Below are 20,483 nucleotides of genomic sequence, written 5' to 3' on the forward strand. Positions count from 1 at the left end.
TTCTTCACCACCCTCTCCACCTGTGCTGCCACCTTTAAGGATCTATGGACTTGTACACCCAGGTCCCTCTGTGTGTCTATACTCCTGATGGTTCTGCCATTTATTGTCTTGCTCCCCCTTACATTAGATCTACCGAAATGCATCACTTCGCATTTATCTGGATTAAATTCCATCTGCCATTTCTCCGCCCAATGTTCCAGCCTATCTATATCCTGCTGTATTCTCTGACAATGTTCATCACTATCCGCAACTCCAGCAATCTTTGTGTCGTCTGCAAACTTGCTGATCACACCAGCTACATCTTCCTCCAAATCATTTATATATGTCACAAACAGCAGAGGTCCCAGTACAGAGCACTGCGGAACACCAGTCGTCACAGACCTCCAACCGGAAAAAGACCCCTCCACTGCTACCCTCTGTCTTCTATGGCTAAGCCAGTTCTCCACCCATCTTGCTAGCTCACCTTTTATCCCGTGAGATTTAACCTTTTGCACCAGCCTGCCATGAGGGACCTTGTCAAACACTTTACTAAAATCCATATAGACGACATCCACGACCCTTCCATCGTCAATCGTTTTTGTCACCTCCTCAAAAAACTCAACCAAATTTGTGAGGCATGACCTCCCTCATACAAAACCATGCTGTCTATCGCTAATGAGATTATTCAGTTCTAAATGCGCATATATCCTATCTCTAAGACTCTTCTCCAACAATTTTCCTACCACGGACTTCAAGCTCACCGACCTATAATTACCCGGGTTATCCTTGCTACCCTTCTTAAATAACGGGACCACATTTGCTATCCTCCAATCCTCTGGGACCTCACCTGTGTCCAGTGAAGAGACAAAGATTTCTGTTAGAGGCCCAGCAATTTCATCTGTTGTCTCCCTGAGGAGTCTAGGATAGATGTCATCCGGCCCTGGGGATTTGTCTGTCTTAATGTTTCCTAAAAAACCTAACACTTCCTCCCTTGTAATTGAGATTTTTTCTAATGGGTCAACACATCTCTCTGAGACACTACCAGTCAACATGTCCCTCCTTTGTGAATACCATTCTACATTTTTTGCATCAGTCTTCACTGTGGAAGACATTGCAAATATCCCTAAGATGGGCTGATTTCAAATAACATAGAACTTAGAAAAATTCCAATCACAAGAGATAGAGTGTTAAAGAAACTCAAGCGATTAAAGGCAGACAAATTGTCATGACCTGATGAACTGCATTCTAGGGTTTTAATGCAAGTGGTTGCAGAGATAGTGGACCTATTGGTTGAAATTTTTCATACATCACAAAATTTCGGGCGGTACCTAAAGATTAGAAAACAGCCAATATACCTCCCTTGTTCAAAAAGGGAAAAAGTAGGGAACTATAGGCTAGTTTGTTTAACATCTATTATTGGCAAGACGCTGGAGTCAATAATCAAAGAGAAAATAGGTAATTTAGGAAAGTTGAATATAACCAAACCTAGTCAACATGGTTTTATGAAAGATAAATCATGTTTGACAAGTCAAATTCTTTGAGGATGTGACAGGGAGAGTAGAGAGAGGGGAGCCTGTAAATGTAGTATATTTAGATTTCCAAAAGGCATTTGATAAGGTGTCGAATAAGGCTGGAGGATAAAGTAAAAGCCCATGGAATTCATAGAATCATAGAAACCCTACAGTGCAGAAAGAGGCCATTTGGCCCATCGAGTTTGCACCGACCACAATCCTACCCAGGCCCTACCCCCATATCCCTACATATTTACCCACTAATCCCTCTAACCTACGCATCTCAGCACTCTAAGGGGCAATTTTTAGCATGGCCAATCAACCTAACCCACACATCTTTGGACTGTGGGAGGAAACCGGAGCACCCGGAGGAAACCCACGCAGACACGAGGAGAATGTGCAAACTCCACACAGTGATCCAAGCCGGGAATCGAACCCGGGTCCCTGGAGCTGTGAAGCAGCAGTGCTAACCACTGTGCTACCGTGCCGCCCTTGGAGGAAGTTGTGTTAGAATGGATTAAAAACTAGTTGTCACATAGAAAAGTTGGAGTAAATGGGACCTTTTCAGAGTGGAAAGATTTAACTACTGGAGCACCACAAAGATCAGATTTTTTTGGCCCGCCATGGTTCACTATTTACATGAATGACCTGGAAGAAGGAACAGATTGTAAGTTTTCCAAATTTGACGATGATACGAAGACAGGTGGTAGAGCATATTCTGACACAGATATTGTGACAACACTGTGCCTTTGAGAAATGCATTTTATTCATTTTTAGAACATAGAACATAGAAAAACTACAGCACAACCAGGCCCTTCGGCCCACAAGTTGTGCCGAACACATCCCTACCTTCTAGACCTACCTATAACCCTCCATCCTATTAAGCTCCATGTACTCATCCTGGAGTCTCTTAAAAGACCCTATTGAGTTCGCCTCCACCACCACTGACAGCAGCCGATTCCACTCGCCCACCACCCTCTGTGAAAAACTTCCCCCTAACATCTCCCCTGAACCTACCCCCCAGCACCTTAAACCTGTGTCCTCTCGTAGCAGACATTTCCACCCTGGCAAAAAGCCTCCGAGAGTCCACCCGATCTATGCCTCTCAACATCTTATACACCTCTATTAGGTCTCCTCTCATCCTTTGTCTCTCCAAGGAGAAAAGACCGAGCTCCCTCAGCCTATCCTCAAAAGGCATGCCACTCAATCCAGGCAACAGCCTTGTAAATCTCCTTTGCACCCTTTCAATCTTTTCCACATCCTTCCTATAGTGAGGCGACCAGAACTGAGCACAGTATTCCAAGTGGGGTCTGACGAGGGTCTTATATAGCTGCATCATTATCCCTGGAATCCTAAACTCAATCCCTCGATTGATAAAGGCCAGCACACCATACGCCTTCTTAACCACCTCCACCTGTGGGGCCGATTTTAGAGTCCTATGGACCCGGACCCCAAGGTCCTTCTGATCCTCTACAGTACTAAGAGTCTTTCCCTTTATATTGTACTCCTTCATCCCATTTGACCTACCAAAATGGACCACGACGCATTTATCTGGGTTGAAGTCCATCTGCCACTTGTCCGCCCAGTCTTGCATCCTATCCATGTCCCTCTGTAACTTCTGACATCCCTCCAAACTATCCACAACCCCACCAACCTTCGTGTCGTCGGCAAACTTACCAACCCATCCCTCCACTTCCTCATCCAGGTCATTTATGAAAATGACAAACAGCAAGGGTCCCAGAACAGATCCCTGGGGCACACCACTGGTGACCGACCTCCATTTAGAAAAAGACCCATCTATACCCACTCTCTGCCTCCTTTGGGCAAGCACAGTAAGAAGTCTCACAACACCAGGTTAATGTCCAACAGGTTTATTTGGTAGCAAATACCATAAGCTTTCGGAGCAATGCTCCTTCGTCAGATGGAGTGGTCTCTGTTCTCAAACAGGGCACAGACACAGAAATCAAATTACAGAATACTGATTAGAATGCAAATCTCTACAGCCAGCCAGGTCTTAAATGCACAGACAATGTGGGTGGAGGGAGCATTCAACACAGGTTAAAGAGATGTGTATTGTCTCCAGACAGTACAGCTTGTGAAATTGTGCAAGTCCAGGAGTCAAGCTGTGGGGGTTACTGATAATGTGACAAATATCCAACATCCCGGTTTAGACCGTCCTCATGTGTGCGGAACTTGGCTATCAGTTTCTGCTCAGTGACTCTGCGCTGTCGTGTGCCGTGAAGGCCGCCTTGGAGAACGCTTACCTGAAGATCCAAGGCTGAATGCAATCCAGTTCTGGATCCACCGGGCAGCAGCCCCTTGGATCCCGTGCCCTCTCACTTTTTCTAGAAGCCTTGCATGGGGGACCTTATCGAACGCCTTGCTAAAATCCATACAAACCACTTCTACCGCCTTCCCTTCGTCAATGTGTTTAGTCACATTTTCGAAGAACTCCACCAGGCTCGTAAGGCACGATCTGCCCTTGACAAAGCCATGCTGAGTATTCTTGAGCATACTAAACCTCTCGAAATGCTCATATATCCTGTCCCTCAGGATCTTCTCCATCAGTTTACCAACCACTGAGGTTGGACTCACCAGTCGGTAATTACCTGGGCTATCCCTATTCCGCTTCTTGAAAATAGGAACCACATCCGCAATCCTCCAATCCTTCGGCACCTCTCCCGTCTCCATCGACGACGCAAAGATCATCGCCAGAGGCTCTGCAATCTCTTCCCTCGCCTCCCACAGTAACCTGTGATACATCCCATCCGGACCTGGCGACTTATCTATCTTGATGCTTTTCTCTGAAGGATGTTTCAAGCAGGCCCTAGCATTTTATTGGTGCCATGTTGTCTGTAACTGGTATCCTTTATTGCTGCTGAGGCTGTATAATTGACATCGTGTTTATTAATAATCTGGACTAATGCAGGGTCCTGTGGTTTTTAATGTCCCTTGCGATTGCTGAGTGGAGCTTGATTAAGGATGATTGACAGGTCAGGTGATATGCCTGGGGACTTTTTTTTTTACAGAGCATTCCAAGTTTTTAGTCCCTGGCACTGTGAGGCAGTAGTGCTAACCACTGTGCCTCCAGGGTGGTGGAGGCTGGTTCATTAGAAGTATTCAAAGTGGAGGTGGGTAAATATTTTATAGATCGAGGATAGAGGATAGAGGGCAATGGGGAAATGGCACAGAAAAGGGATTGAGGCCAACATAGATCAACCATGATTGTATTGAATGAATGGTGGGGTAGGCTTGAAGGGCCTGGTGGACTTCTCCTATTTCTTGTTTGTTCTTGTGTAAAGCACTCATTTACATTTTATACTCGATGTAAAAGTCAACCCCCGTTCTTGGAAAGATTTTTCATTTCTTCAAAGGTCAACTTGTATGCTGTGATCTACAGTATTTCCTTCTCTGGTGTCATCACTATATATTATCTTCATGTTCAATACCATTTGCTTCTTATCAGGCAACTTCTTAATCTATCCAGTTTCCTTTCTATTTTAATAAAAACAGAAAATGTTGGATAAACTGGCAGCATCTGTTTTGAGAAACAGAGGTAACGTTTTGGATCTGAATGACCCTTCTACAGAACTTTTTCTTTTCCTTTCCACTTTGCCTACCTATTCATCGCTGTTTACATTCTCCCTGCAAAAGATCTTTTGCTACCAACAGATTCCAGAACTCAGCATAGAGGACAGAGTTACATTTTATATGGTGGAAAAAGTTTCATGTCTCTACGTAACAGGGCAATTCTTATAAAGTGAAGCATCAAATATTTATAAGTAAGATTAAAGATGCATGAGGTCACAGATGCATTTTGAAGGTTTAAACCTGTGATCATTCCTTCTAAGATAATTTAAAGTGCAGCTGACAACTGGATGATGAAAGGACTACAATGTAATCCAATTAACTGTGTCAATGTTGTCCGAATAAAATAGTATGTTAACAAATAAAAGCCAAAATCTGCAGATGTTGGCAATCTGAAATAATAACAGAAAATGCTGTGAAAACTCAGTCAGACTGGCAGCATCTGGAGAGAGAAGCAAAGTTAACATTTCTAGTTGGTATGACCCTTCAGAGCTAAAAGGAGGAGAAATGTGATGGATTTGTATACTGTGAGAGGGGGTGGAGCAAAGTAAAAGATCAGTGATAAGTGGAAATGAGGAGAGATTGCAACAAAGAGGTGTAGGGCACAAGCCAGTGTTAATGTCCTTATGAAGGATTGTAGAAGGTACCCATAGTGCCATACAAGTAAAACAGCGCAGTGTTAATAGGAGAATAAAGGTCAGTGCTCTGTGAAAGCAAAACTTAAGAACAAGTGACAGATGGCGATGTGGAGGATTGGGGGTCTAATTTCCTGCAAATAAAAGGCATGGCTATGGGTATCAGCATGGGCACCAGTTATGCCTTTTTTTTGCTTCCAATTTTCACCCTCATCTTCACATCAGCTATCTCTGACGCTTCGCTTTCCTCCCTTGACCTCTCAGTCTCCTTTTCCAATGATTGACTGACCACCAATATTCATTACAAACCAACTGACCACCAATATTCATTACAAGCCACCTCGACTACAACTCCTCACACCCCAGTTTCTCCGTGTCTCCATCTGTTGCAATGACGCCACCTTTGAAAATGGCATTTCTGACATGTCTGCCTTTTTCCCTAATTGAGGTTCCCCCCTCTCTGGTTGAAAGGGCACTCAACCAGGTCTGTCCCATTACCTGCACCTTTCGCCTCCGTAACCCGTGATAGGATGCCCCGTCGCCATTTTTCACCCCACCAGCATCTACATTCAAAGAATCGTCTGCCATTTCTGCCAACTGCAACGTGATGCCACCACACAACACGTTTTCCCCTCGCTCCCCGTCAGCATTCCGCAGGGACTACTCCCTCCATGTTACCCTGGTCCACTGCTCCATCACCTCCAACTCCTCAACAGTAAAGTTTCATGAACTTCAACTTTAGCTCACAGTCTTAAATGAGAGCCTTATTGAATGTCTTCTGAAAGCCCATTTCTTTGTCAGCTACTTCACTTATCTCTTAAATTTAATCATATTAATCAGATATTTGCTATCCTTTATGAATCCATGCTGGCTCTCTCCTGATAGCACAAATTATAAAATACAACTTTGATAAGGAACCAAGGAAGAAGCAATGAGTGATGAGTGAGAAAGACAATAATTAATTCTCTGAAGCTTTGTTTCGTCGCAGTATATTTATTGAAGCTATAAGTTAGAGGTAAAGTAAACTGACCAGATATATGTATATGGATTTCAGCAAAGCGTTTGATAAGGTTCCCCATGGTAAGCTATTGCAGAAAATACGGACACATGGGATTGAGGGTGATTTAGTGGTTTGGATCAGGAATTGGCTAGCTGTAAGAAAACAGAGGGTGGTAGTTGATGGGAAATATTCATCCTGGAGTTCAGTTACTAGTGGTTTACTGCAAGGATCTGTTTTGGGGCCACTGCTGTTTGTCATTTTTATTAATGACTTGGATGAGGGCGTGGAAGGATGGATTAGTAAATTTGCGGATGACACTAAAGTCGGTGGAGTTGTAGACAGTGCGGAGGGAAGTGGCAGGTTACAGAGGGACATAGATAAGCTGCAGAGCTGGGCTGAGAGGTGGCAAATGGAGTTTAATGCGGAAAAGTGTGAGGTGATCCACTTTGGAAGGAGTAACAGGAATACAGAGTACTGGGCTAATGCTAAGATACTTGGTAGTGTGGATGAACAGAGGGATCTGGGTGTCCATGTGCATAGATCCCTGAAAGTTGGCACCCAGGTTGATAGGGTTGTTAAGAAGGCGTACGGTGTGTTAGCTTTTATTGGTAGAGGGATTGAGTTTCGGAGCCAGGAGGTCATGCTGCAACTGTACAAAACTCTGGTGCGGCCGCATTTGGAGTATTGCGTACAGTTCTGGTCGCCGTATTATAGGAAAGATGTGGAAGTGTTGGAAAGGGTGCAGAGGAGATTTCCCAGGATGTTGCCTGGTATGGTGGGAAAATCGTATGAGGAAAGGCTGAGGGGCTTGAGGTTGTTTTTGTTAGAGAGAAGAAGGTTAAGAGGTGACTTAATAGAGGTATACAAGATGATCAGAGGATTAAATAGGGTGGATAGTGAGAGCCTTTTTCCTCGGATGGTGTTGGCTAGCACGAGGGGACATAGCTTTAAATTGAGGGGTGAGAGATATAGGACAGATGTTAGAGGTAGGTTCTTTACTCAGAGAGTAGTAAGGGCGTGGAATGCCCTGCCTGCAGCAGTGGTGGACTCGTCAACGTTGAGAGCGTTCAAGTGGTTATTGGGTAAACATATGGATGATATTGGAATAGTGTAGATTAGAGGGGCTTTAGATTGGTTCCACTGGTCGGCGCAACATCGAGGGCCGAAGGGCCTGTACTGCGCTGTAATGTTCTATGTTCTAGATACATTGGGCATCGTAGTTACAGTACATAACAGATGAATAGGGATCACAGGTGCTGGCAGGCCAACATACCTTGGTGCTTATCCTTAGCTCAACAAAAGTAGGAGACTTAGTGGCATTAAGGGCATCCGACTTTAAAACCACCTTTTGAATCAAAGAAAAATAAAGAGTAATCAACCAGAATTATGATGACCCCATGTAACTTGGGAAAAGCTGAAAGAGGAAGGCATGTGAACAGGGATGATGTCTATCATTGGAAATAATTGTCTGATTTTTTTCTTCAGATGCTTTAGGAAACTGCAGTTGGATTTATTGAGGTTTGGTGACAGCTGAACTCAGCAGTAGAGAAGACAGTGAATAAATTCTCCTGAGTACTGTGTGCAATATGTTATGCCCTACTTGTGATTTCCTGTAATTTGTATACTTATAATTGAAGTTCATTTGCCATTTTCTTGCAAATTGAAACCTCTAGATACAAGTGGAAGATGACCAAGGTGTAAATGTTGGACTGGAAAGTAGCCTAACATTGCGCCGCCTACTAATTTGGACTTATGATCCCAAGATGAGACTCAAGACACTTGCAGCACTTGTCGATCATTGCCAAGGTCAGTTACTGTATCGTTTTGTAATTGCAAATTGAAGTAGAATTTTCCATGTTTTTATTTCATTTAAAAAAAGTCAACTGGAATACAAAACCAGCAGCAGAAGGGTTTCAAGAAACAGATAAAGGCAAAATACTGAGGATGTTGGAATCTGAACAAAGAAAATTACCGCACTGGAACCGGCCCTTCAGCCCTCCAAGCCTACACTGACCAAGCTGCCTGCCTGAACTAAAACCCCCTACCCTTTCGAGGACCATGTCCCTCTATTCCCATCCTATTCATGTATTTGTCCAAACAACCCTTAAAACTATCGTATCTGCTTCCACCACCTTCCTCGACAGCGAGTTCCAGACACCCACCACCCTCTGTGTAAAAAATGTGCCTCGTACATCTCCTTCAAACCTTGCCCCTCGCACCTTAAACCTGTGCCCCCTAGTAATTGACTCTTCCACCCTGGGAAAAAGCTTCTGACTATCCACTCTGTCCATATCCCTCATAATCTTGTAGACTTCTATCAGGTCGCCCCTCAACCTCTGTCATTCCAGTGGGAACAAACCAAGTTTCTCCAACCTCTCCTCGTAGTTAATGCCCTCCATACCAGACAACATCCTGGTAAATCTTTTCTGTACCCTCTCCAAAACCTCCGCATCCTTCTGGTAGTGTGGCGACCAGAATTGAACACTATATTCTAAGTGCGGCCTAACTAAGGTTTTATAAAGCTGCAACATGACTTGCCAATTTTTAAACTCGTTGCCCCGGCCGATGAAGGCAAGCATGCCGTATGCCTTGTTGACTACCTTCTCCACCTGTATTGTCACTTTCAGTGACCTGTGTACCTGTACACCCAGATCCCTCTGCCTATCAATACTCTTAAGGGTTATGCCACTTACTGTATATTTCCTATCTTTATTAGACCTTCCAAAATGCATTACCTCACATTTGTTCGGATTAAACTCCATCTGCCATCTCTCCGCCCAAGCTTCCAACCGATCTATATCATAGAAACACAGAAAAATTACAGCACAATACAGGCCCTTCAGCCCACAAAGTTGTGCCGAACATGTCCCTACCTTAGCGATTACTAGGCTTTCCTATAACCCTCTATCTTACTAAGTTCCATGTACCTATCTAAAAGTCTCTTAAAAGACCCTATCGAATCTGCCTCCACCACCGTTGCTGGCAGCCCATTCCACGCACCCACCACCCTCTGAGTGAAAAACGTACCCCTGACATCTCCTCTGTACCTACTCCCCAGCACTTTAAACCTGTGTCCTCTTGTGGCAACCATTTCAGCCCTAGGAAAAAGCCTCTGACTGTCCACTCGATCAATACTTTTCAACATCTTATACACCTCTATCAGGTCACCCCTCACCCTTCGTCTCTCCAAGGAGAAAAGGCTGAGCTCACTCAACTTATTCTCATAAGGCATGCCCCCCTAACCAGGCAACATCCTTGTAAATCTCCTCTGCTCCCTTTCTATGGCTTCCACATCCTTCCTGTAATGAGGCGACCAGAACTGAGCACAGTACTCCAAGTGGGGTCTGACCAGGGTCCTATATAGCTGCAACATTATCTCATGATTCCTAAACTCAATTCCTTGATTGATGAAGGCCAATACACCATATGCCTTCTTAACCACAGCCTCAACCTGCACAGCTGCTTTGAGCGTCCTATGAACTCGGACCCCAAGATCCTTCTGATCTTCCACACTGCCAAGAGTCCTACCATTAATATATTCTGCCATCCTATTTGGCCTGCCAAAATGAACCACCTCACACTTATCCTGCTGTATCCACTGATGATCCTTATTGCTATCCGCAAATCCACCAACCTTTGTGTCATCCGCAAACTTACTAATCAAACCAGTTACATTTTCCTCCAAATCATTTATATATATATTACGAGCAGCAAAGGTCTCAGCACTGATCCCTGAGGAACATCACTTGTGATGTGGAGATGCCGGCGTTGGACTGGGGTGAACACAGTAAGAAGTCTCACAACACCAGGTTAAAGTCCAACAGGTTTATTTGGTAGCAAATACCATAAGCTTTCGGAGCGCTGCTCCTTCATCAGATGGAGTGGAAATGTGCTCTCAAACAGTGCACAGAGACACAAAAATCAAGTTACAGAATACTAATTAGAATGCGAATCCCTACAGCCAGCCAGGTCTTAAAGATACAGACAATGTGGGTGGAGGGAGCATTAAACACAGGTTAAAGAGATGTGTATTGTCTCCAGACAGAACAGCTAGTGAGATACTGCAAGTCCAGGGGGCAAGCTGTGGGGGTTACTGATAATGTGACATAAATCCAACATCCCGGTTTAGGCCGTCCTCATGTGTGCGGAACTTGGCTATCAGTTTCTGCTCAGCGACTCTGCGCTGTCGTGTGTCCAAGGCGGCCTTCACGACACACGACAGCGCAGAGTCGCTGAGCAGAAACTGATAGCCAAGTTCCACACACATGAGGACGGCCTAAACCGGGATGTTGGATTTATGTCACATTATCAGTAAACCCCACAGCTTGCCCCCTGGACTTGCAGAATCTCACTAGCTGTTCTGTCTGGAGACAATACACATCTCTTTAACCTGTGTTTAATGCTCCCTCCACCCACATTGTCTGTACCTTTAAGACCTGGCTGGTTGTAGGGATTCGCATTCTAATTAGTATTCTGTAACTTGATTTTGTGTCTCTGTGCACTGTTTGAGAGCACATTTTCACTCCATCTGACGAAGGAGCAGCGCTCCGAAAGCTTATGGTATTTGCTACCAAATAAACCTGTTGGACTTTAACCTGGTGTGGTGAGACTTCTTACTAACATCACTTGTCACAGCCTTCCATTCAGAAACACACCCTTCCACTGCTATCCTCTGTCTTCTATGATCGAGCCAGTTCTGTATCCACCTTGCCAGCTCACCTCTGATCCTAAGCGACTTCACCTTCTGCACCAGTCTGCCATGAGGGACCTTGTCAAAGGCCTTACTGAAGTCCATGTAGACAACATCCATTGCTATACCCTCATCAATTATCTTCGTCACTTCCTTGAAAAACTCGATCAAGTTAGTGAGACATGACCTCCCCTTCACAAAACCAAAAAATACTGGAGAAACTCAGAAGGTCTGACAGCCTCTGTGGAGAGAGAATAGGACTCTCTTCTCTCCACAGATGCTGTCAGACCTGCTGAGTTTCTCCAGATTTTCTGTTTTTGTTCGAGCAACGGAGCCTGATTTTAACACATTAGGCAGATTTTACAATTCCAGATTGGATGTTAACATTCATTTTTCTTTATTTACTAATACGAGTGAAAGCCAAGATTTTTCTGTCTCATATGAATATTTCATTAACTGTGATTATAGAGCTATAGATTTCAGCAAGGCTTTTGGTACAATGCTAGACTATCGATTATTCCACAAGATAGAAAGTGCTGGAATACGAGGCGAGTGCCTAAAGTAGATTTGAAATGAGTTAATCTGCAATACCCTAAGGGTGATTGTGAAAAGAACTGAATCAGAATGGTAAAGGATCACTAGCAGAGGTAAAGAAGACCAATGGTGGTATTTTATTTTTGGAGCTAAAAACGGAAACAAAATCTGTGAAAGGTGAGGGTCGGGAAGCATTAAAATGGAAGATAAGACATTCCAAAACCTGAGGAAACTATTTAGTATGGGGAGGTGGGTTGAGGAGCAGCAAATGGTGTTTAGTATAGATAGGGTAAAGAGCCTGGCATTGGGGAACGCAAAAGTGAGAAAGCAACCTAAATGGCTCTGGGCCAAACTCCGGAGATGGGCCTGGGCTGTTGGTAGAAAACTCAGTCACCAACAGTGCAGTGTGCAACAGCAGCAAGGAAAGCTGACACCATCCTTATATGTATTGTCAAATGTATGGAGCACTGGTCCTTGGAGGGAATAATGAGTCAGCCACAGATCTGTTTTTAATATTCTTTCAGAGAGTGCGGACATCCTTGGCTAGGCCAGCATTTATTGCCCATCCCTAAACGTCCTTGAGAAGGTGTGGTGAACCACTGCTGCAGTCCGTGTGGTGTAGGTACACCCACTGCGTTGTTCGGAAGGGAGTTCCAAGATTTGGACTAAACAAAAGTGAAGGATGGCGATATAGTTCCAAGTCAGGATGCTTTGTGTCTTGGAGAACTTATAGATGGCGGTGTTCCCATTCATCTGCTGCCCCTGTCCTTCTAGGTGGTAGAGGGTTTTGAAGGTGGAAGGCACTATCAACATCCTAAGGGTTACCATTTGACCAAGAATTGAACTAGACCAGCCATATAAATACTGTGGTTACAAGAACAATAAGGTGGAGATGCCGGCGTTGAACTGGGGTGGGCACAGTAAGTAGTCTCACAACACCAGGTTGAAGTCCACCAGGTTTATTTGGAATACAAGCTTTCTGAGCGCTGCTCCTTCATCAGGTGAGTCACACTCTGAAAGCTCGTGATTCCAAATAAACCTGCTAGGCTTTAACCTGGTGTTGTGAGACTTCTGACTGCACAAGAGCAGACCAGAGGTTGGAAATTTTGTGACGAGTAACTTGCCTCAGTTTGTGCAAAAGTTTAATCTTTTTTGGATGCTTTATGTTAGTTATGTTTTGGTGGTGTTAATTGTATGCAGGTGGTAGAAATCAAGTGGGGATTCACTTGTACTCCTAGGAACAGACTGAAAGTGATGCTGTTGGGTTAGGAGGTGCAAGTTTGCATTGTATATCTCTTTATAAAAGTGTGCCAAGATTAACTCCAGTTCCATCCTGAATGAAAATATTTTGTAGTTTAAAGGAGTTTAGGATATATTTTTTAATATTTTGAAAGGATGCTGTAATTTAAATTTAAGTTAATATTTCTATTTGGATCTGCTCAGGGAGGAAAGGTGGAGAATTAGCATCTGCAGTCCATGCTTATACTAAAACAGGAGACCCATACATGAGATCACTAGTGCAACACATTCTGAGCCTTGTATCGCACCCCATTCTTAACTTCCTCTACCGCTGGATTTATGATGGAGAGTTGGAGGACACTTACCATGAGGTAAACTATTTTCATTTGTATGTCTCCCATGGTGTCACTGAAGATGAGTGGGAGGGGAAAATGTGAATTTATAACCTGCATGAGTCACCCAAGCAACAATTGCCCCATAATCCATATGATCGTTTATCCTCTTCCATCATCCTATCCCAATTCAGTTAGCTGTCTCCTTTTCTAATCCCAACAGCATAAAAAGTTCTCCGACAAGATATTCTATCACTCTTGATGCTGGTTATGAGAAAGAATTAATAGATCAGGTAATGTCCTGGAGGTAGGGAATGAATTGCTGCCGGTGGTAGAAATGGAGACTTGGGGACATTGACACTTAAGTTTTATGCAGTTTGTTTAAAGGGGTGGAGATTATGACTGGACCCAGGAGTAGAATAAATAATTAAAGGGAACAAAGATAATTTAAGAACATGAGAACACAAGAAATAGGAGCAGGAGTAGGCCATCTAGCCCCTCGAGCCTGCCCCGCCATTCAATAAGATCATGGCTGGTCTGAAGTGGATCAGTTCCACTTACCCACCTGATCCCTATAACCCCTAATTCCCTTACCGATCAGGAATCCATCTATCCGTGATTTAAACATATTCAACGAGGTAGCCTCCACCACTTCAGTGGGCAGAGAATTCCAGAGATTCACCACCCTCTGAGAGAAGAAGTTCCTCCTCAACTCTGTCCTAAACTGACCCCCCTTTATTTTGAGGCTGTGCCCTCTAGTTCTAGTTTCATAGAACATAGAACATAGAAAGCCACAGCACAAACAGGCCCTTCGGCCCACAAGTTGCGCCGATCACATCCCCACCTCTAGGCCTATCTATAGCCCTCAATCCCATTAAATCCCATGTACTCATCCAGAAGTCTCTTAAAAGACCCCAACGAGTTTGCCTCCACCACCACCGACGTCAGCCGATTCCACTCACCCACCACCCTCTGAGTGAAAAACTTACCCCTGACATCCCCCCTGTACCTACCCCCCAGCACCTTAAACCTGTGTCCTCTCGTAGCAACCATTTCAGCCCTTGGAAATAGCCTCTGAGAGTCCACCCTATCCAGACCCCTCAACATCTTGTAAACCTCTATCAGGTCACCTCTCATCCTTCGTCTCTCCAGGGAGAAGAGACCAAGCTCCCTCAACCTATCCTCATAAGGCATGCCCCCCAATCCAGGCAACATCCTTGTAAATCTCCTCTGCACCCTTTCAATGGCTTCAACATCTTTCCTGTAATGAGGTGACCAGAACTGCGCGCAGTACTCCAAGTGGGGTCTAACCAGGGTCCTATAAAGCTGCAGCATTATCTCCCGACTCCTAAACTCAATCCCTCGATTAATGAAGGCTAGTACGCCATACGCCTTCTTGACCGCATCCTCCACCTGCGAGGCCGATTTAAGAGTCCTATGGACCCGGACCCCAAGGTCCTTCTGATCCTCTACACTGCTAAGAATGGTACCCTTCATTTTATACTGCTGCTTCATCCCATTGGATCTGCCAAAATGGATCACTACACACTTATCCGGGTTGATTCCTTTCTAAGTGGAAAGAATCTCTCCATCTCTACCCTATCCAGCCCCTTCATTATCTTATAGGTCTCTATAAGATCCCCCCTCAGCCTTCTAAATTCCAACGAGTACAAACCCAACCTATTCAGTCTCTCCTCATAATCAACACCCCTCATCTCTGGTATCAACCTGGTGAACCTTCTCTGCAGTAATTTGAATATTAAGTAATGAGGAGGATAAAAGTCATTTAAGTCAACAGTCAGCAAAAATAAGTGTCTAAACAGACTCAATTTTATTACCAAAGTTTCAATAAATTCTATTACTATATTGAGCTTTTTAAATCCCTTGTGAGATCTGAGTGTTACTGGCAAAGCCAGCATTTTAGAAGGTTAGTTGCCGATAGAATATTTTCAGAAGAAAGAGCACCTCATTACCCTGTCTCTGTGATTTACTCGGACAATTAGTGTTATGTCCGTCATCAAAATACTGGAGAAGCCAAATACTTGTTAGGATGTAATGCATGGAAGAACCAAGGGTAAGAAAATAAGCAGCAGGTCTCCAAGATTAAATTGAAATACCAAAATAATCCGTACCATATAAATTTGGTAATCAGGCATAACTATAGGGTTCGTGGTGGGAGATACAGGAAGGATATCAGAGGTAGGTTCTTTACGCAGAGAGTGGTTGGGGTGTGGAATGGACTGCCTACAGTGATAGTGGAGTCAGACACTTTAGGAACATTTAAGCGGTTATTGGATAGGCACATGGAGCACACCAGGATGATAGGGAGTGGGATAGCTTGATCTTGGTTTCAGATAAAGCTCGGCACAACATCGTGGGCCGAAGGGCCTGTTCTGTGCTGTACTGTTCTATGTTCTAAAACAAACATAAACAACAATGGCTAAATACACGAAGCAAATAAGACAATGGTTCTAAACAAAATGAGCTTCTGCCTTAAACTCAATCAAATAGATTTAGCCCAGCTTAATCTTTTTACTGTGGCTTTCACTCTGATAGATTTTTAAACATACTCACTCTGGAAAGTAGTTCCTTTTTTTCTGGGTCTGGCTGCACAGGTCACAACTCAGGTCTATGGTCTTCTTAAGTAATCCCTCGGGGGTCAAGGATGGTTTGCTTCTAGGTTAAGCAGAGTTCTCAGATGACTGAGAAATCCAGTGTTTGACCAACAGCCTCTGTCACAATTGTGGCAGACAGTGGTTGAAGGAGTGGTGGGTGTGGTTCCAGGGTTGCCATATGTTCCTTTTGCTGTCACTATTTGGCTTCATGTTCAGCTCCTTCCCAGATGCCTTTTTTTCATTTTGGGTCAGTGATTCCCAGGTGTTGGTGGGAATGTTGCTCTTTTTCAAGGAGGCTTTCAGGGGTGCCCTTGAAGTATTTCCTCGGCTCACCTGCCGTATTGAAGGTCCAAGTAGAGTGCTTTTTTTTGGGAGTCTCATGTCAGGCATGCGGACAATGTTGCCCGCCCAACAGAGCTGATCAAACATGATCAATGCTTCAATGCTGGGAATGTTGATCTGAGTGAGGATACTGACAATGGTGCGTCTATGGTGAAGTTGCAGTATCTTGCGGAGGCAATGCTGGTGGTACTTCTCAGGGCTTTGAGGTGCCTGCTGTACATAATCCATCCCTCTGAGCCACAGAGTAGGCCTTATATCACTACTGCTTTGCAGACCATGAACTTGGTGCCGAGTCTGAGGTCCTACTCTTTAAACGCTCTCTTCTTCAGGCGACTGAAGGCTATGCTGGCACACTGAAGGTGGCGATCAACCTCACTGTCTATGTCTGCCCTTGTTGGTGGTTGGCTCCTGCAGTATGGAAAGTGGTCCATGTTGTTCAAGGCCTTGTGGATTTTGATAACCGGGGTTCAGTGCTGTGTGGCAGGGACAGATTGATAGAAGACCTTAGTCTTATCAATATTTCATACGCTTCATTAAAGGTGGTGACAATAGCTTAGAGTTTGGTCTCTAAGTGTTAGCAGATGCAAGATTTGCCTGCATACTGTAGTTCAAAGATGAAGGATGAGACAACTTTGGATATGACCTACAGGTGACAGAAGTAAAACAAATTCCCATTCATTCTGTAGCTTACGCCACTCCAGTGGGAGCTTGCTGAAGGTGAAATGGAGCATTGCAGTCAAGAAGATAGAGAAGAGCATTGACTTCAGTCTGTACATGAATTGGGTCTGTGGTGGATTCGCTGGCCAGGATTAAGGCTTGCATGTCATCATGGAGCACACAGAGAATGATGGCAAAATTTTCAGGCAGCCAAAATGGAGGAGAATGCTCTATAATCCCACAGTTGACTGTGTCAAAATCTTCCCTTAGTTGCCGTGAGGTGAAGATCATATCCATTGAGCAGGTGAAAAGTGAACCCAGAGGCAGTAAGCAGCACCCAGAAATGCAAACAAAAAGAGGATCCACAAAAATGAGAGAGGAACAGCGGGCCCATTGACTGCAAGAAAGGCCAATGCCACACTCAAGCTCATGAGAACGCCACTGCACTTTATGAATCCCAGGGAGAGGGGGCCTACGGGAAGGAGCAAGAATAGCAATAGGTGTGTGTTTACCTGTATGGCCGAGGCCCATAGGGTCTGGTGTCCTGTTGTTTTGGATCCCCTTGCCACTAGACCATGGCCATGCTCCGTCAAGCTTGTGTGGTAGCTGGTGTGCTATGCCACCCCACATTAAAAGAATTCACACATAGGCATCTTGTTTAGGCTTTGGAATGTCAGGACCCTCATGGGCAACCCAACAGCAACAGACCGGAACACCATAATGTTATCATTGTCTGGAAGCTCAGGCATTTCAACATTGATGTTGCTGTCCTAAGTGAGACCTGGTGGGCAAGGGAAGGCCAGCTCAAGGAACAAGGTGGCAGTTACACCTACTTTTGGAAAGATAGACCAGAGGATCACCGCCTTCATGGGGTTGGCTTCACCATTAAAAATCAACTAGTTATCTGTCCCAGAAACCCCCCTTGCGAGATATGTGAACCCCTCATGACCTTTTGGTTCACCCTAGCTCAGTACCAGTGTGCTACAATCCTGAGCACACGTGCCCTAATGCTGGAAGTTACAGACGAGCCAGAAGAGGAATTGTACTCCCACCTTGAACAATCCTTGACCCACGTCCCCATGGATGACAAGCTGATTCCCCCCAGTGACTTCAACGCCAGAATTGGGAAGGACACATCTCTGGGGAGATGTAATTGGCAGAAAGGGGGTAGGGAAATTCAACACCAATGGTGCCCTGATCTTGACCAAATGCCTAGAACACAGTCTTGTCATAACCAACACCTTGCTCAGTCAGAACATGGCAACATCCACGCTCCAAGCATTGACATCTGCTCAACGACGTCATCATCTGAGTGAGGGACTGCAAGGGCATGCGGATCACCCACGCCATGACAGGAGCTGGTGATTGCTGGATGGTCATTATCTAATCTGCTCTGTGATCAAAGTTAATGTAGTCCCAAAGCAGCAACGGCAACAGAAACAGCGCTGCAGGAAAATCCATGCTGAGGCACTTAAAGACCTTGATTAGAGAGCCCTTTTAAGCCAGCGCCTCACTACCAACTTGACTCTCGGTGACCCAGAGACGCACAATGCTTGTTGTGCATTGCGGAACTGATGCTAGGAGACGCAGAGACTTAAACTAATGGGGTTTTATTTACAAGGTGTCCTCAGTATAAGCTGCTGCTTCGTTCTGCAGTTTCTGCACGAGCGACCTGTGATATAGTAGTGACATCAGTTCCAAAAATATATTAATGCTCAGCGCAGCCTCTAAGACTCAATACAAATACATAACACCTCCTCCTCCTTTTAAATTGAACATCCCTAACAAATTTTAAGCAAGGGTAACAATAATCAATAAGCCAGACAGTTTGGAGGTTGTCGTTCTCGGAAAGATTGATAGCAAATCTCAGACATCTGTTTCTTTGCACTAGTTGTAATCTCTGGCATTTTTGACTTTGTCCGAATGTCATCAATGGTTGATTTGACCCGTGTCAACGTTGTACATAGAGGTTGATCCTGTGCTTGGTCTGAAGGTGAAGTGTTGTCCTCAACAATCTGTCGGTATCAGGGTTTCAGGATCGTTCAGGTCAGAACTTTGTACAGTTGAATTCAGATTCGCTGCAAGTTCTATTTTGAACAGATCCATTCTCCCCGCCAACAACTGGTCCGCATGCCTCCTCGAGATGACATCGTCTGGGGTCCGGACAATATACAGGTCCAGTCTGTACAAGGATTGTGGCAGGAACCCATTCCTCTCCTGTCAAGTAATTCCTGGCCAACACTCCTTGTCCTTGGTGGAAGATACGATGTTTTTCTATTTTTTGCCCACTGTTCTATCTGACCTTGTTGTTTCTGGCGGCACAATGGTTAACACTGTTGCCTCACAGCTCCAGGAACCTGATTTTGATTCCCACCTTGGGTCACTGTCCCTGTCACTGTGGAGCTTGCATGTTCTCCCCGTGTCTGCGTGGGTTTCTTCCGGGTGCTCCGGTTTCCTCCCACGGTCCAAAGATGTGCGGGTTAATTGCATTGGCCATGGCTAAATTGCCCCTTAGTGTCCCGGGATGCAAAGGTGAGCAGGATTAGCAGGGTAAATATGCGGGGTTACGGGGATTGGGCCTAGGTGGGATTGTTGTCAGTGCAGATTCGATGGGCCGAATAGCCACTTTCTGCACTGTAGGGATTCTATGATGATTCTGTTGAACTATTTCTTTCATTTTCAGAGATTTCAATGAGTCGAATGCCGAACTTAGTGTCCCTTCATCATTAAACATGCAGGAGAAACGTCAGTCGTTGAATGAGTAGTATTTCTACATGTAGTAAAAGTTGATTTGGAAGTTTACGCAACAAACCTTGTTCCCTGGTTGTTTTCAATGTGTGTTTCATCGTTTGTACTAAACGTTCTGCTAGTCTGTTTATAGCAGGATAGAACGATGCAGCCCTAATGTGTTGTATACCCGTTCTCCTTCAAGAAACTTTCAAATTCTTGGGAGATGAACTGTAGTCCATTATCGCTTACCAATTGCTCCGGGAATCCAAATCTGCAAAGACTTCTAACCTCTCGATCATCTTTTCTGATGAAGTTAATTTCATTATGGCGACTTCTGCCCACTTTAAATGAGCATCGATTGTTATTAGGAACATATGTCCTTCAAAAGGTCGTGCAAAGTCGATGTGCACCCATTGCAAAACCTCTTCCCAAGGATGCAGTGGTGCTAATGGTGGCAGAATTTGCACCTGCACTGAAGAAGGACGTTCCAGCTTTCTCCTCTAGGGCAGTGGAAACCAGAAATAACTCCTTGCTTTCTCTTTCATTCGCACAATTCCATAATGGCCCTGGTTTAATTTGTTCAATGCTCATCTTCTCAATGGTGGTGGAATGATCACTGTGAGCCCCCCAG

At 44.6% G+C, this 20,483-nt stretch overlaps 1 protein-coding gene across 1 annotated transcript in view; it reads left to right on the forward strand.

Moving 5' to 3' along the window:
* The window catches only part of tubgcp3 (tubulin gamma complex component 3), a 143,857-nt gene that overhangs the window by 67,895 nt on the left and 55,479 nt on the right, over positions 1-20,483 (forward strand). The window contains exons 10-13 of the mRNA XM_078222718.1: positions 8,387-8,519; positions 13,381-13,578; positions 18,089-18,434; positions 19,806-19,867. Of these exons, the coding sequence (XP_078078844.1) occupies positions 8,387-8,519; positions 13,381-13,578; positions 18,089-18,434; positions 19,806-19,867 (739 nt within the window). The remainder of the gene's footprint in view (positions 1-8,386; positions 8,520-13,380; positions 13,579-18,088; positions 18,435-19,805; positions 19,868-20,483) is intronic.

Source organism: Mustelus asterias, chromosome 10 (genome assembly GCF_964213995.1).
Source record: "Mustelus asterias chromosome 10, sMusAst1.hap1.1, whole genome shotgun sequence".
Classification (NCBI taxonomy): domain Eukaryota; kingdom Metazoa; phylum Chordata; class Chondrichthyes; order Carcharhiniformes; family Triakidae; genus Mustelus; species Mustelus asterias.